This window comes from Equus przewalskii, chromosome 21 (genome assembly GCF_037783145.1).
Source record: "Equus przewalskii isolate Varuska chromosome 21, EquPr2, whole genome shotgun sequence".
Classification (NCBI taxonomy): domain Eukaryota; kingdom Metazoa; phylum Chordata; class Mammalia; order Perissodactyla; family Equidae; genus Equus; species Equus przewalskii.
This window is the reverse complement of record NC_091851.1, coordinates 22,020,042-22,032,878: the sequence shown is the minus strand read 5'-3', so window position 1 is coordinate 22,032,878 and position 12,837 is coordinate 22,020,042. Positions and strand designations below refer to the sequence as shown.

Sequence of the window (12,837 nt, the reverse complement as noted above, 5' to 3'; positions counted from 1 at the left end):
AATCTCTTAAAGCAAAATGTAGCTCTCCAAATTCTTCTCAATTTGGTTTCAAGTACATGTCAGCTGGCCCCGCCCATCATCTTAAAGAGTTATGTCAGATTTCTCCACTCTTATTAAACCTCCATTGCTTCCTTCTCCATCCTTAGTCTTCCATAATGACTTTGCTTCCTGTTTCACTAAGAAAATCGTGGGGAAATGAGATATCACCTTGCAGTGGTCAGAATCTGTATTATTAAAAAGACAGGAAATAAGTGTTGGGGAGGATGTAGAAAAGGGAACCCTCGTACACTGCTGGTGGGAATGTAAATTGGTGCAGCCACTATGGAAAACAGTATGGAGACTCCTCAAAACTTAAAAGTAGAAATACGATATGATCAAGATATATGCACTCCTGTGTTCATTCCAGCATTGTTCACAATAGCCAAGACTTAGAAACAACCTAAGCGCCCATTGGTTGATGAATGGGTAAAGACTATATGGTATATATATGTATGTATAACGGACTACTACTCAGCCATTTAAAAAAAAATGAAATCATGCCATTTGCAACAACACAAATGGCCCTTGAGGGTATTATGGTAAGCGAAATAAGTCAGATGGAGAAAGACAAATAATGTAAGATTTCACTCATATGTGGAAGATAAACACAGAGATACAAAGAACTGATTGGCGGTTACCAGAGGGCAAGGTGGGTGTGGGAGGGCAAAAGGGGTAAAGGGGGACATTTGTACGGTGATGGATGGCAACTAGACTTTTGGTGGTGAATTCCATGTAAACTATACAGAAGTTGAAATATAATGGTGCACACCTGAAATTTGTATAATATTCTAAACTGATGTTACCTCAATAAAAAGAATTAATTGGCAATTTAAAAAATAAAAGAAAATCTTGGAGATCAGTACACTCACAAATTCACATCACCTCATTTAGTCACCTGCTTGCCTCCCTCCTGTGACCCTGTATAAACTGCCTACTAAGACCGACTCCTCCAACTGTGCACTGAATCCTGTCCTCTCATTTTCTCTAACATATTGCCCCAGCAGTTCTCCCTGTTTTCTCCATCACCCTCTTCTCTGTATTGTTCCCATCCATATACCAACATATTTTAATTTCTTCTATTAAAAAAAAAGGGACCACTTCCCATCCAGGTATCCTCCCATTTCTGCTTCACTTTACAGTAAGACTCCTGAGGACATTTACCTACTCGTTTCCCACTCCCTTCCGCCTCTTCAATCAGGCTTTCACTCTCCACCTCTCCACTGAAACTGCCCTTGTCAGCGCCACCAGTGACCTCCACTTTGCTAAACCCCACGGTGACTTCTCAGTCCTCATCTTACTTGGCCTATCTGCAGCATTTGAGCGGATCACTCCCTCCTTGACACATTCTAACCTTGGTGTCCAGGAAACCTCTCTGGAGTCGCTTCCTACCTCCTTTTCTTCTCCTTTGATGGTTCCTCCTCTTCTCCCTTTATTATTGGATTGCCCCAGGACTCAGATCCGGCCCTCTCTTTTTCTGTATCCATTCCCACTCCATTCGTGCTCCCTTCCAGTCTTGTGACTTCAGATGCCGTGGCTACCCAGATGCCTCCCAGACTCACATCTCCAGCCTCTCCCCTGAATGCCAGCCACTAATCCAACTGCCTACTCAGCATCTCCACTTGAGTGCCTAATAGGCGATTATAACAGGCAATCTTTCCCCAGAAACATTTTTTCCTAACTCAAAATGGCAACTCTCTTCCTGGAGTCGTCCTTGACTCATCTCTCATCCCACGTACAAATCTGTCAGCAATACCTTCAAAGTATACCTAGAATCAGACCACTTCCTACTATCACCCACACTCCGCTTTCCTCTCACACCTGGACTACAGTACCAGCTCCCACTCTTGCCCCACTCCAGTTCTTTCTCCACACCTCAGATTTGCTAGATAGAGCATAGATTTATTTTATTTTTAAGATTTTATTTTTCTCCCCAAAGCCCCCCGATACAAAGTTGTGTATTTTTTTAGTTGTGAGTCCTTCTAGTTGTGGCATGTGGGACGCCGCCTCAGCATGGCCTGATGAGCAGTGACACGTCTGCGCCCAAGATTCGAACCGGTGAAACCCTGGGCCACCGAAGCAGAGTGCGTGAACTTAACCACTCGGCCACAGGGCTGGTCCCTAGAGCATAGACTTAAAAGTGCATTCTAGGAGCCGGCCCAGTGGCACAGTGGGTAAGTGCACATGTTCTGCTTCAGCAGCCCAGGGTTCGCCGGTTTGGGATCCCGGGTGCGGGCATGGCACCGCTTGCAAGCCATGCTGAAGTAGGCATCCCATGTATAAAGTAGAGGAAGGTGGGCACGGATGTTAGCTCAGGGCCAGTCTTCCTCAGCGAAAAGAGGAGGATTGGCCCCAGATGTTAGCTCAGGGCTAATCTTCCTCAAAAAAATAAATAAATAAAAGTGCATTCTAGTTTAAAAAATAATTTGGAGGAAGCAAATAATTTTAAATCACCTAAACTTCAAAAGAGGAATGTTGCTGTGGAATACTAAGCCAGAGCTCCCAACCTTCTCCCCCTCTTAAAAATCACAGGAAACTTTTAAAATGCACTGCACACTATGGTAAACAGAAGAGACTATTAGGGTAAAAGCAATCAGCCAGGGTACTCTGGCCATCCAAGACCCTCTTGGCTGCCGCTAGGGCTGATAGAATCATTTCTTGGGGACCCCCATTTGCAGAGCCCACTGCACCACAGCACTCCAGCTGGGAAGCTCTGTACCAAGAAATAGTTAAGAAGTAGGAGGTGGCAATATGTGGCAGACCTGGGGTAGCCACACATCCAACAGCCCTTCCTCCCTTTCATCCTGGCTAAGGGACTCTGATCTTGTTAGGTACACACTAGCTTTAGAGGAGGCAGGCCCCAGCCCCAGTAGTCATGATTGGTCTGAGCTGGGCTTGGTGGGCTCGTTTCCCTTGGCTGTTACAGGTTTAGTCATAGGCATGTGATAAAAGTCTGGCCAAGGAGACAGGATGAGAAGTCTACTCAGAGACTTTCGGGAAAGATTTCCATCGTACTTGGAAAAGAAAACATTCTCTCATCTGCTACCAGATATTGTCATGTCTGGGTGGCATTCCCGGATTTGTGCAAATGTGACGGGAGTTAGCGGAAGAGGAAATACTGGGAATGGAAGAGGGGAAAGTGGAAGAAACCTGTTCTTTGATAGCATTGTTGAACCATTAAATTAACCAATCTTGTAATCTATCCATAAACTACTCAAGATTATGTAACAAATCACTTCACTGAGCAAGCCAATGTGAGTTGAGTTTTTACGTACTTTCAGGCCAAAAACATCCTAATTAAATCCACACATGGGAGAAGAAGATAGAAGGAATCTGGGCCCCTGACGACCTTACAGGACAGAGAGGCCTCCCGGGCCTGACTGCCTGCCAGATTCTGGGCTGCTTCATCAGAGAGAAATCAACTGCCCATGTGTTCAAAACCCTGTATTTGAGGGGCCCTTTGTTACAGCAGCTGAGCCTATATCTTGACTAATACAAAAAGGGACTTAGCCACTGTCACACAACCTTCCTCATCAGACAGGCTGACCTCGCGTGGACACCCACTGAGAGTTGCCTGCTCCTCACATTTCAGGTGCTCAGTCAGTAATGTTACTACCTCCGGTTTCAAATTTTAAAAATAAATACACTTAAACATTTTCAAAAGTACTGCCATTTTAATCAAGGCCAAACACCCTTGAGGGGCCATTGATGGTCACTCGTTGTCACAATCTAAGCTTTCTTGGACCAGGGATTGAATAAGATGGAGTCCCAGCTGCTCTTCCACCTGTTTGTGTGGCATTTCTGTGTTCCTGAGCCCCTGACGGAACCTCCTGCCCCCTGCATGGCTGGACAGGATGAGGTGACCTTTCCTGCCTGCACAGAGTGATGTGAGCTGATGAGTGTGACAGAAGCCACCCAGCTCCGCTTAGCTCCAAGCTCAGCAACAGCAGCCTGGCCTCTGATCCCTTCAGCACCTTGCTGACTTGGCTGTGCAGGCTGCCATGGGCTTCCACCCAATGTCGTTTGATGTGCTGGCTTTGTGGCAAAGTCACACACCTTCCTAGACCCACAATCCCTACTGTTCTCATTGGGTGAAATGCCACCAATCTTGTGGAGGCACCTGCTACACTTGACACAACAAGGTTCTGGACATTCCTTCTTCTACTCTGTGCAGTGCTCAAGAGCCACGTGCTCTTCCATCCCAAGAGCTCCCGTTGAGTTCACTCCCAGGTCTCAGCTCCATATTGTCTTCTTGCTGCACATGCATGCTGTTCTTCAGTCGTCTTTCTGCCCTCTCCAAATCCTATTGAGTCCTGAGTATGAACATAACTTCCTGGGGTGACTTGGAGCTGACCAGGCCAATCTTGACTTTGCAGACAAACATGGCGTCATGGGGGCTGTGGCAGATAACCTTGCAGTAAGTCAGGTTTTTCATCATCTGAACAAACTGCAGACCCTGGGGCTAACGATCTGTGTCATTGCTCTGCATCCGGGCAGTCAACATACAGTTTGCGCACTGGGCTGAATAGTGTCCTCCAAAAATTCATGTCCCTCCTGGAACCTCAGAATATGACCTTATTTGACCTAATGTTGTTGCAAATGTAATTAGTTAAAATAAGGTCATATTGGAATAAGTTGGGCCCTTAATCTAATGCGACTGATGTCCTTATAAGAAGAGAAGAGACACAAAGACAGACACGGTGAGAATGCTATGTGACAACAGAGGCAGAGGTTGGACTGATGCGTCTACAAGCCAAGGACTGCTGGCAACACCAGAAGCTAAGAGAAGGGCATTAGGCAGATTGTCCCCTAAAGCTTCAGAGAAAGCATGGCCCTGCCAACACCTAGATTGAGGACTCCCAGCCTCCAGAACTGTGAGAGAATACATTTCTGTTGTCTTAAGCCACCCAGTTTGTGACACTTTATTATGGCGGCCCTAGGAAATTAGTATAGGCTGCATAATGCCGTGGGCTCCACCCATGGAGCCCTGTCACCATTCATGGACCATCTTCAGTTCCACCACATCTGCATGAGCCCCTTGCCAATCTGGATGAAGAAATATCATCAGCGCTGGTCTGCAAGACTCTGGGCTCCCTGAACACAGTGAAGATATCGAACAGGATGTCCTCCCGGACCCACCTGGGGGTCAGAGGGCATAGGAGGACAAACTTAGTGAAGTGGTCCCGAAGGGCCAGAATCCATGTGCACAGCCTGACAGGATTTGCTTGCATGCTGATGCGATAGACCTGGCATCTGCAGACCTGAGCATCTCAGAAACCATCAGCCTAGACCCCAAGCCATACTTCACAAGATGCTCCTTTGCTGGCAGGGTCTGCTAAGAGTCAGGCAGAACCTGACGATATCACAGGAGATGCTCTGGTACCTGCATTCCAGCTCCCTCTCTGTGCATGTGCACCCCCATGCCCCATGCCAAGACATATCTCAGAAAAAAAGTCGAAGAGTTTGTCCACATGGACATGATACTAGACTTCTGCTGATGTCCCTTTCATGGACTCTAACAGCTTCTCTTTCCCGTGGATTAAGCGGAGGTTGATTCACCCAGACCCTGATGGTTAAGTGCCTCCTTCCTCCCTTGGCCTCGGCCTCCTTCTCCTGGGTCAGCCTGCTATTCTCCTTCTTGGTGAAGAGATTGCAGTTTGTAGCTTTGTTTTCCAACATCTGCTGCAAATCCTAAAGGAACAACTCACACATGTGGCCCCACTGCACTTTGCCAGTCCACTATCTTCTCCCTCTGGGATGTGATCACAGTGCCAGAGAATAATCACTTGGAAGCAGATTCACAGCCCTGGAGTGTAGACACCCGAGCTAAGAGCATACCACTGAGTGAGAGAAAATAAATGAGAAGCAGCAGAGCTCATAAGAAACAGTTTCACTGGGGAGGGAGCAGAACATGGTGGGGCAAATACGGGTCAGGATTCCAATCCCTGCTTAAGCAAGTTTCTTCATGTCTCTGAGCTTCAGTTTATTCATCAGTAAAAGAGGCACAACAATGCCTATTTCACTGTTTTGTTTGAAGATTAACACCATTGTGGCTAACACTGCTAATGGCCTCCAATAGCCACTCTACCCTTCTTCTGAAGTATTAGAATTTTTACTGGGCACATGGGCTGCCCAATTAAAGACCTCATTTTCCAGCCTTTCTTGCAGCTAAGTGTGGCCATATGATTAGGTTTTGGCAAATGTGAAGCGAGCAGAAGAAATGTTTGCAAGTTTTTGGTCATGCCCTTAAAAGGAAGAGAGCTCATCTTGTGTGCCAAGACAACCATGAATGTAAATTGTCAGTAAATAGCAACCTTGAGGTGGGCATCATTGTCTCCATTTTACAGACACGAGGCAGAAGTACCTAAGTGGCTAAGCATATAAGCTTTGGAGTTGGGTTGATGTGGGTTCAAATTTTGACAGTCACTGAGCTACTACTAGCTTTGTGACATTGGGCAACTCACTTTACCTCTCTGAGCCTAATTTCCTCATCTGCAAATAGGGGTAATAATTCTAATTCCACAGATTTTTTCTCTCTCTGGCTCTCCAAAATCTGCTTCTCTCAAGGTCCGTCTCAAATCAGGCCTCCTCCACGGTCTCCAAATTAGCCTTTACAAAATAGTGCAAATCCTAAAAGTCTGCCAATAAGAACCTGGACTGAGATGCCAAACTGACCAATTCTGATAGCCCTCCGTGACAATAATCTGCCAGAAACAAGTAAAGGCTGCCCTCCTTAGATGGTCTCGGTGCCCATCTGGACTGCTTTGCTCACAGGGTGCCTGCCGAGCCCTGTAGCTCCGGGTTCAGAGATCTCTGCAGTAGACTAATCCCACTGCTGGAAGGCTGCTGAAGAGAATGGCTGACAATATTTAAATAAACTCCCTGAGAAATAAGAACAAATGTCCCATCTTTTTAAATTTTTTAAAATAATTTTATTGAGGGCACATTGGCTTACAATATTGTGTAAATTTCAGGTGTACATCACTATATTTTAGTTTCTGCACAGACGGCATCATGTTCACCACCAACAGTCTAGTTTCTATCCATCACCATACACATGCCCCTTTACCCCTTTCAAACTACCCCTCCCCCTTCTCCTCTGGTAACCACTAATCTGTTTTCCTTATCTATGTGTGTGTTTATCTTGCACATATGACTGAAATCACATAGCATTTGTCTTTCTCTGCCCGACTTAGTTCGCTTAGCATAATACCCTCAAGGTCCATCCATGTTGTGGCAAATGGCACAATTTTGTCTCTTTTTTCTGGCTGATTAGTATTCCATTGTATACATATACCACATCTTTTTTATCCACTCATCTGTTGATGGGCACTTGGGTTGCTTCCACATCCTGGCTATTGTGAGTAATGCTGTGATGAATAAATGTTCAGTCTTTCAACCAATTTTCAGTGAACACTGCTGATAGTGATAATCAACAAGAAACAAAACCACAAAATGACCAAAAGAGAATATAGAAAACTTGGATCTGAAAAATTGACCTGAGAAAAGATGGAATTGATGGAGAGGATGGCCATACATGTACCAACAAAATCTTACAGTAGAAGAAGATATGGTTAGTAAAATTTGAGAGTGAGCCAGGACCCAAAAAAATTATGCAAGACCTTTATGACAAAACTATTAAATGTTATTGAAATTCATAAAATAAGACTTAAGTCAGAAATCTAGTAGGGTCATAGACAGATAGACTTAGTATTATAAAATGGCATAAATGCAATGCAATTCCAATTAAAATCCCAAAAAGTGGTTTCCTGGAACTTAGTAGGCTGACTCTAAAATTTATACGGAGGATCCAAATATAGCGGAGACAACCTTAAAGAAGAAGAAGGAAGGATGTTTCCCAGAAAAAAGAGAAACCAGAGTTCAGATTTCTGTTTAGAAACTGGAAGACGTGGCCACAGTGGGCCCTCACTTACGGAGAACAATAATCAGCTGGCGTTGACTAGCGACTGTCCCTTCAGATAGAATATGTGCTCTCCAGTTCACCCGGCACATTTTTCTGACTTAAGGTACCTGGTGTAGATATTTGATTGTGTGATAGTTACCTGGGGTGGGAGGTTAGGGTAAGAGGAATGGAAGAGATTATTTAAAATACATAAGTTCTGTTTGGTTTTGTAAATAACCTCTCCCAAGGAAAGACTTGGCCAGACAAGCAGAAAGAATAAAAGAGAGGAATGTGTGAACCCATGACTTTGATGTTTCTGATAACGACCCGAGTATGATCATGGGATGTGTGGCAAAGAAAGGATGGAGGAAACCATGTCAGAGGTTATAAAGTGGGGGAACTAGAAGGCCCACATGGCGCAACAGTTGGAGATGTTGGCTTCCCAGAGACCAATATGTGGAATTGGAGTGAAGGGAAAGATCTTAAGACAAGAACTCACCGGGACTCCAAAATGCTAAGTAGAAGCGGAAGACCTGGGAGAGAAAGAGGAAAGAGTCCAAGGCAGAAAGGAAGCATAATCATTCCCGGAAACCCATCATGGCCCAAGCTCCACGACATGGGCTATCTCCTTAGATCCCCACATTAGTTCTCTGAGAGTGGATATTAATAACTCTTTGCTACGGAGGAACAAATCTAGGCTACGAAAACTGAGGTCATTGGCCCCATGTGACAAGCCTGAGATTTGAAGCAATCAAACTAGGGTCTCTTGACTCCACAGTCCATCTTTTTTTTTTTTTCCCCACTAAAGTCAGACAGGTTACTGAAGCACCCTGAAATGCGTACAGATACGTGTAAAGAAAACAAAGCTGACAAAAACTGATGTTAAACCCATCCCCTCAACCACTCAAATTTTTATCAATGCTTCCAAAGCCCCAGTTGAGACAGATGAGGAACAGATTCTGTCCTGTGCTAACTCTAGCCAGGGACTCTCTGTGTTACAGAGGTTTCCCGGAGAGGCTGATGCAAACAGTCCTTGATCTACAATGTCAGAAGCAAAGCTGTTGCAGAAATATAAGCCACCTACACGTGGGGCCGCCTAACTCGGCCACTTGACGAGCGATTGTCTCCAAGCCTCTGCCTCCTGTAAAATGGGTATAATGACAGCATTGTTTTGGACCGTTCCATGTGATAAAGCTTGCAACGTGCTTAGAACAGTAGCGGGCACTTAAACGCTCAAAATATTTTAACTGTAATCATGAGTATGATGGAAGTCTTTCTAAAAAAAATAATGCAGTATGACTTACTCGGAAATGTACCAAAAAATAAGGACTGATGGATAGACATGTCATGTGATAAGGTAAAGTAAAACTTTAATGATAGAAGGCTAAAGCAGTAAAAAGTTAAAGGTAAAACGTTCACTGTAAAAGCCTTTCAACTTTCTGTATGTTTGAAAATGTTCCTAATCCGCCGTTGGAAAAATAATGCATTGTAGTACGCCTCGGGAGGAAGGAGAGCGAAGTTTTGTTTTGTTTTCAGAGGAAAAGGAGAAAAAAGAAAACAAGAGGGCGAGATCTTCCTCTACTCTGTCCCGCCTTTGGGCTGCGGGCCGTTAGGAACGCTGCCTGAATGAAATCATCGAGCACCGCTTGCGAAAGACCAAATCCTCGAGAGCGAGGCCCGGGCTGCCAAGCCCGCGCGGGGTCAGGCCCGCGCCCCGCGCCCCGGCCCGCCCCGCCGCCGGGAGGTGGGGTTGCAGCGGGCCCGGCCGGAAGCTCGGCCCGGCCGCTCGCTCGCAGGGGGCGCCGGCCGCCGCTGGCCGCTCCGCGCCGCGAGGAAATACCTTTGGCGGGGCGGGGTAGAGAAGAGTCGAATTTCAAGAAAAAAAAAAAGCAAGAAAAAAGCCAGAGCCCCACAGCCCGGGCGGGCGCGCGCGATGGGCGCCCCTCGGCCGCGGGGGCGAGAGGAGGATGCTGGGAAGGAGGCAAAATGGCCACCGGCGGCGGCGCGGAGGAGGAGAGGAAGCGGGGGCGGCCGCAGCTCCTGCCCCCCGCGCGCCCGGCGGCCCGCGCCGAGGAGGCTGAGGGCGCCCGCGAGAAGATGGGCTGGGCCCAGGTGGTGAAGAACCTGGCCGAGAAGAAGGGCGAGTTCCGCGAGTCGCGGCAGCCGCGGCGGGAGGAGGAAGGCGGCGGCGGCGCGGGGGGCGGACTCGGGGTCCCCGCGGGCCTGGCGGCGCCGGGCCTCGGCGACTTTCCCCCGGCCGGCCGCGGGGACCCAAAGGGCCGCCGGCGAGACCCGGCCGGCGAGGCGGCAGACCCCCGCAAGAAGAAGGGCGCGGCCGAGGCGGGCCGGAGGAAGAAGGCCGAGGCGGCGGCGGCGGCGGCCATGGCGGTCCCGGCCCGGCCCAGCGCGGCCGAGGACGCGGCCGAGCGGCCCCCTGCGGACGAGCCCGCGGCGGCGGCGGCCCCGGGCAAGGGCCGCTTCCTCGTGCGCATCTGTTTCCAGGGCGACGAGGGCGCCTGCCCGACGCGGGACTTCGTGGTGGGCGCGCTCATCCTGCGCTCCATCGGCATGGACCCGAGCGACATCTACGCGGTCATCCAGATCCCGGGCAGCCGCGAGTTCGACGTGAGCTTCCGCTCGGCGGAGAAGCTGGCCCTGTTCCTGCGCATCTACGAGGAGAAGCGCGAGCAGGAGGACTGCTGGGAGAACTTTGTGGTGCTAGGGCGGAGCAAGTCCAGCTTGAAGACGCTCTTCATCCTCTTCCGGAACGAGACGGTGGACGTGGAGGACATCGTGACCTGGCTCAAGCGCCACTGCGATGTGCTGGCCGTGCCCGTGAAAGTGACCGACAGGTTTGGGATCTGGACCGGGGAGTACAAGTGCGAGATCGAGCTGCGCCAGGGGGAGGGCGGGGTCCGGCACCTGCCGGGGGCCTTCTTCCTGGGCGCCGAGCGGGGCTACAGCTGGTACAAGGGGCAGCCCAAGACGTGCTTTAAATGTGGTTCCCGGACCCACATGAGTGGCAGCTGCACGCAGGACAGGTGCTTCAGGTGCGGGGAGGAGGGGCACCTGAGCCCTTACTGCCGGAAGGGCATCGTGTGCAACCTCTGTGGCAAGCGAGGACACGCCTTTGCCCAGTGTCCCAAAGCGGTTCACAATTCCGTGGCAGCTCAGCTAACCGGCGTGGCCGGGCACTGAACAACCCGCCTGCCCGCCAGGGTGAACACAGAGCCAGCTTACCCCTCTGAAGTGCCAAAACTTTTTTTGAAACCCTTTTTTATCGTTTTTGAAGGAGATCTTTTTAAACCTACAAAGGACATCTCTCTCTGCCTTCTTAAACCGAGTTTACTCCATTTCAGCCTTTTCTCAATTGGTGACTCTGTCATCAATAAGGACTACCAAGAACTGTAGTGTGCAGATATGTCGTCCCTCCTTTTTTAATATTTTGTTTTTGTATTTGGGGTATTTTTTTTTTTTTTTTTTGGTAATTTTTACTCCCCACGCCTTGTCTTCTCCCCGGATGATCACCCTTTGGGCTGCCTTGCTCGTCGTCATGCCCCAGCGCTAGGTTGGGGCCCAGCACGTGGTAGGCACTCGATCAGTGTTGTTGAATTGAGGATGTTGCTGCCTGTGGCTTCTGTCAGGGTGTCTATCTTTTGCAGCTCTTCCCTTCCCCTTTTAATTTGCTGCTTCTAATCTATGTGGTCTGAGAATTTGTGAAACCAGTGTTGTTAGAAGTGTATGTAATCTGAGTCAATAAGCTCTGAATGGTGGCCAAGGGCCTCTCTTATGGCATTCAAATGCATGGACTTTGTGATAGCTCTTTCAGTGGCTCAGAAGCCATTTTTCAGAGAATCACGGAATTTAGAATTTTCCTGCTGGAAATGACCTAAAAGTTGGTTTAGACCAATCCCCTGGTTTTCCAGCCGATGAAACAGGCCCAGAGAGGTTAAATGACTGGGTCAAAATCACATGGCTGTCTGGTGCCAGAGCTAGCCTAGAGTAGAGTTCCCTGACCCCAAGCCCGGTGCTCATTCCACTACCTCTCACACTTCACAACATACTCCTCAACACTTGAGGGCCCAGAAAGTCTGATCTCTCCAGAATAATGAGCCTAGAGGAATGCCAAGAAGTCATCTGAAGGAGGAAGCAGAAAAAGAAGATTTAGCAGGGGCTTCTGAATACTTGGGAGATAGAGAAGGGACAAAGGAAGGTAATGCAGGGTGCACTTGTTGCTCCCTGGGGTATCGTATGTGGATTGAAGCGTGCCAGCTCCTTTGGGCCCTCCCCTTCCCCTTTCATTGCCACCAGTGAGAAATGGGGGTGCTCCTGAGTAGGGAAACCTACCAGAGGTTTGCATTTGCGCCTTAGCCTCAGTAGCTAGAAACCCCAGAGAAGCAGCTAAGTGGAGCTCATCTGCGATCTCCTACCTCTCCAGAGAAGGCAATTTTAACCCGGAATTATGAGTGAGCTGTTAGCTCTAAAATGTACTTGCGAAATAGGCCAAGCGAGAGGGCATTGGGTCAACTAAGTGTTATCAAGTTAAAGTAGAAAAGACAGTACACTGCTTTTCTTTTAGTTTTTGTCTTTGCTTTATGTTTTGCTATTTCCTTGTGGCTTAGAATGTAAAACCGATTGTTAAAAGTTTTGTTCTGAATAAATATTTATCTTTTGTATTGCTAACACTGCTGTGCTATTTCCTTTCAAAGTGTTAGATGCACGGGTATACAGACCCTAGTTCAATCCATACTTTCTACCCACCACTGTTTACCCTGCAAATACATTTCCAGCCCCTGCAGGCAATACTTAGCACCTGTCGTGTTGTGCCAGGCCCTTTGGACTTGTTACCCAAACCCCGTGCATCACAATCACCTAGTGCACTGTTAAGTTTTAAGTCC

General features: G+C 48.1%; 1 protein-coding gene across 1 annotated transcript; it reads left to right on the top strand.

The window, feature by feature from the left end:
* The first annotated feature begins 9,664 nt into the window (after positions 1-9,664).
* Positions 9,665-12,622, top strand: ZCCHC3 (zinc finger CCHC-type containing 3). The gene has a single exon (XM_008509360.2). It carries the CDS (start codon positions 9,926-9,928, stop codon positions 11,135-11,137), a length of 1,212 nt encoding a protein of 403 aa, XP_008507582.2. The 5' UTR covers positions 9,665-9,925; the 3' UTR covers positions 11,138-12,622.
* Positions 12,623-12,837: the final 215 nt, after the last annotated feature.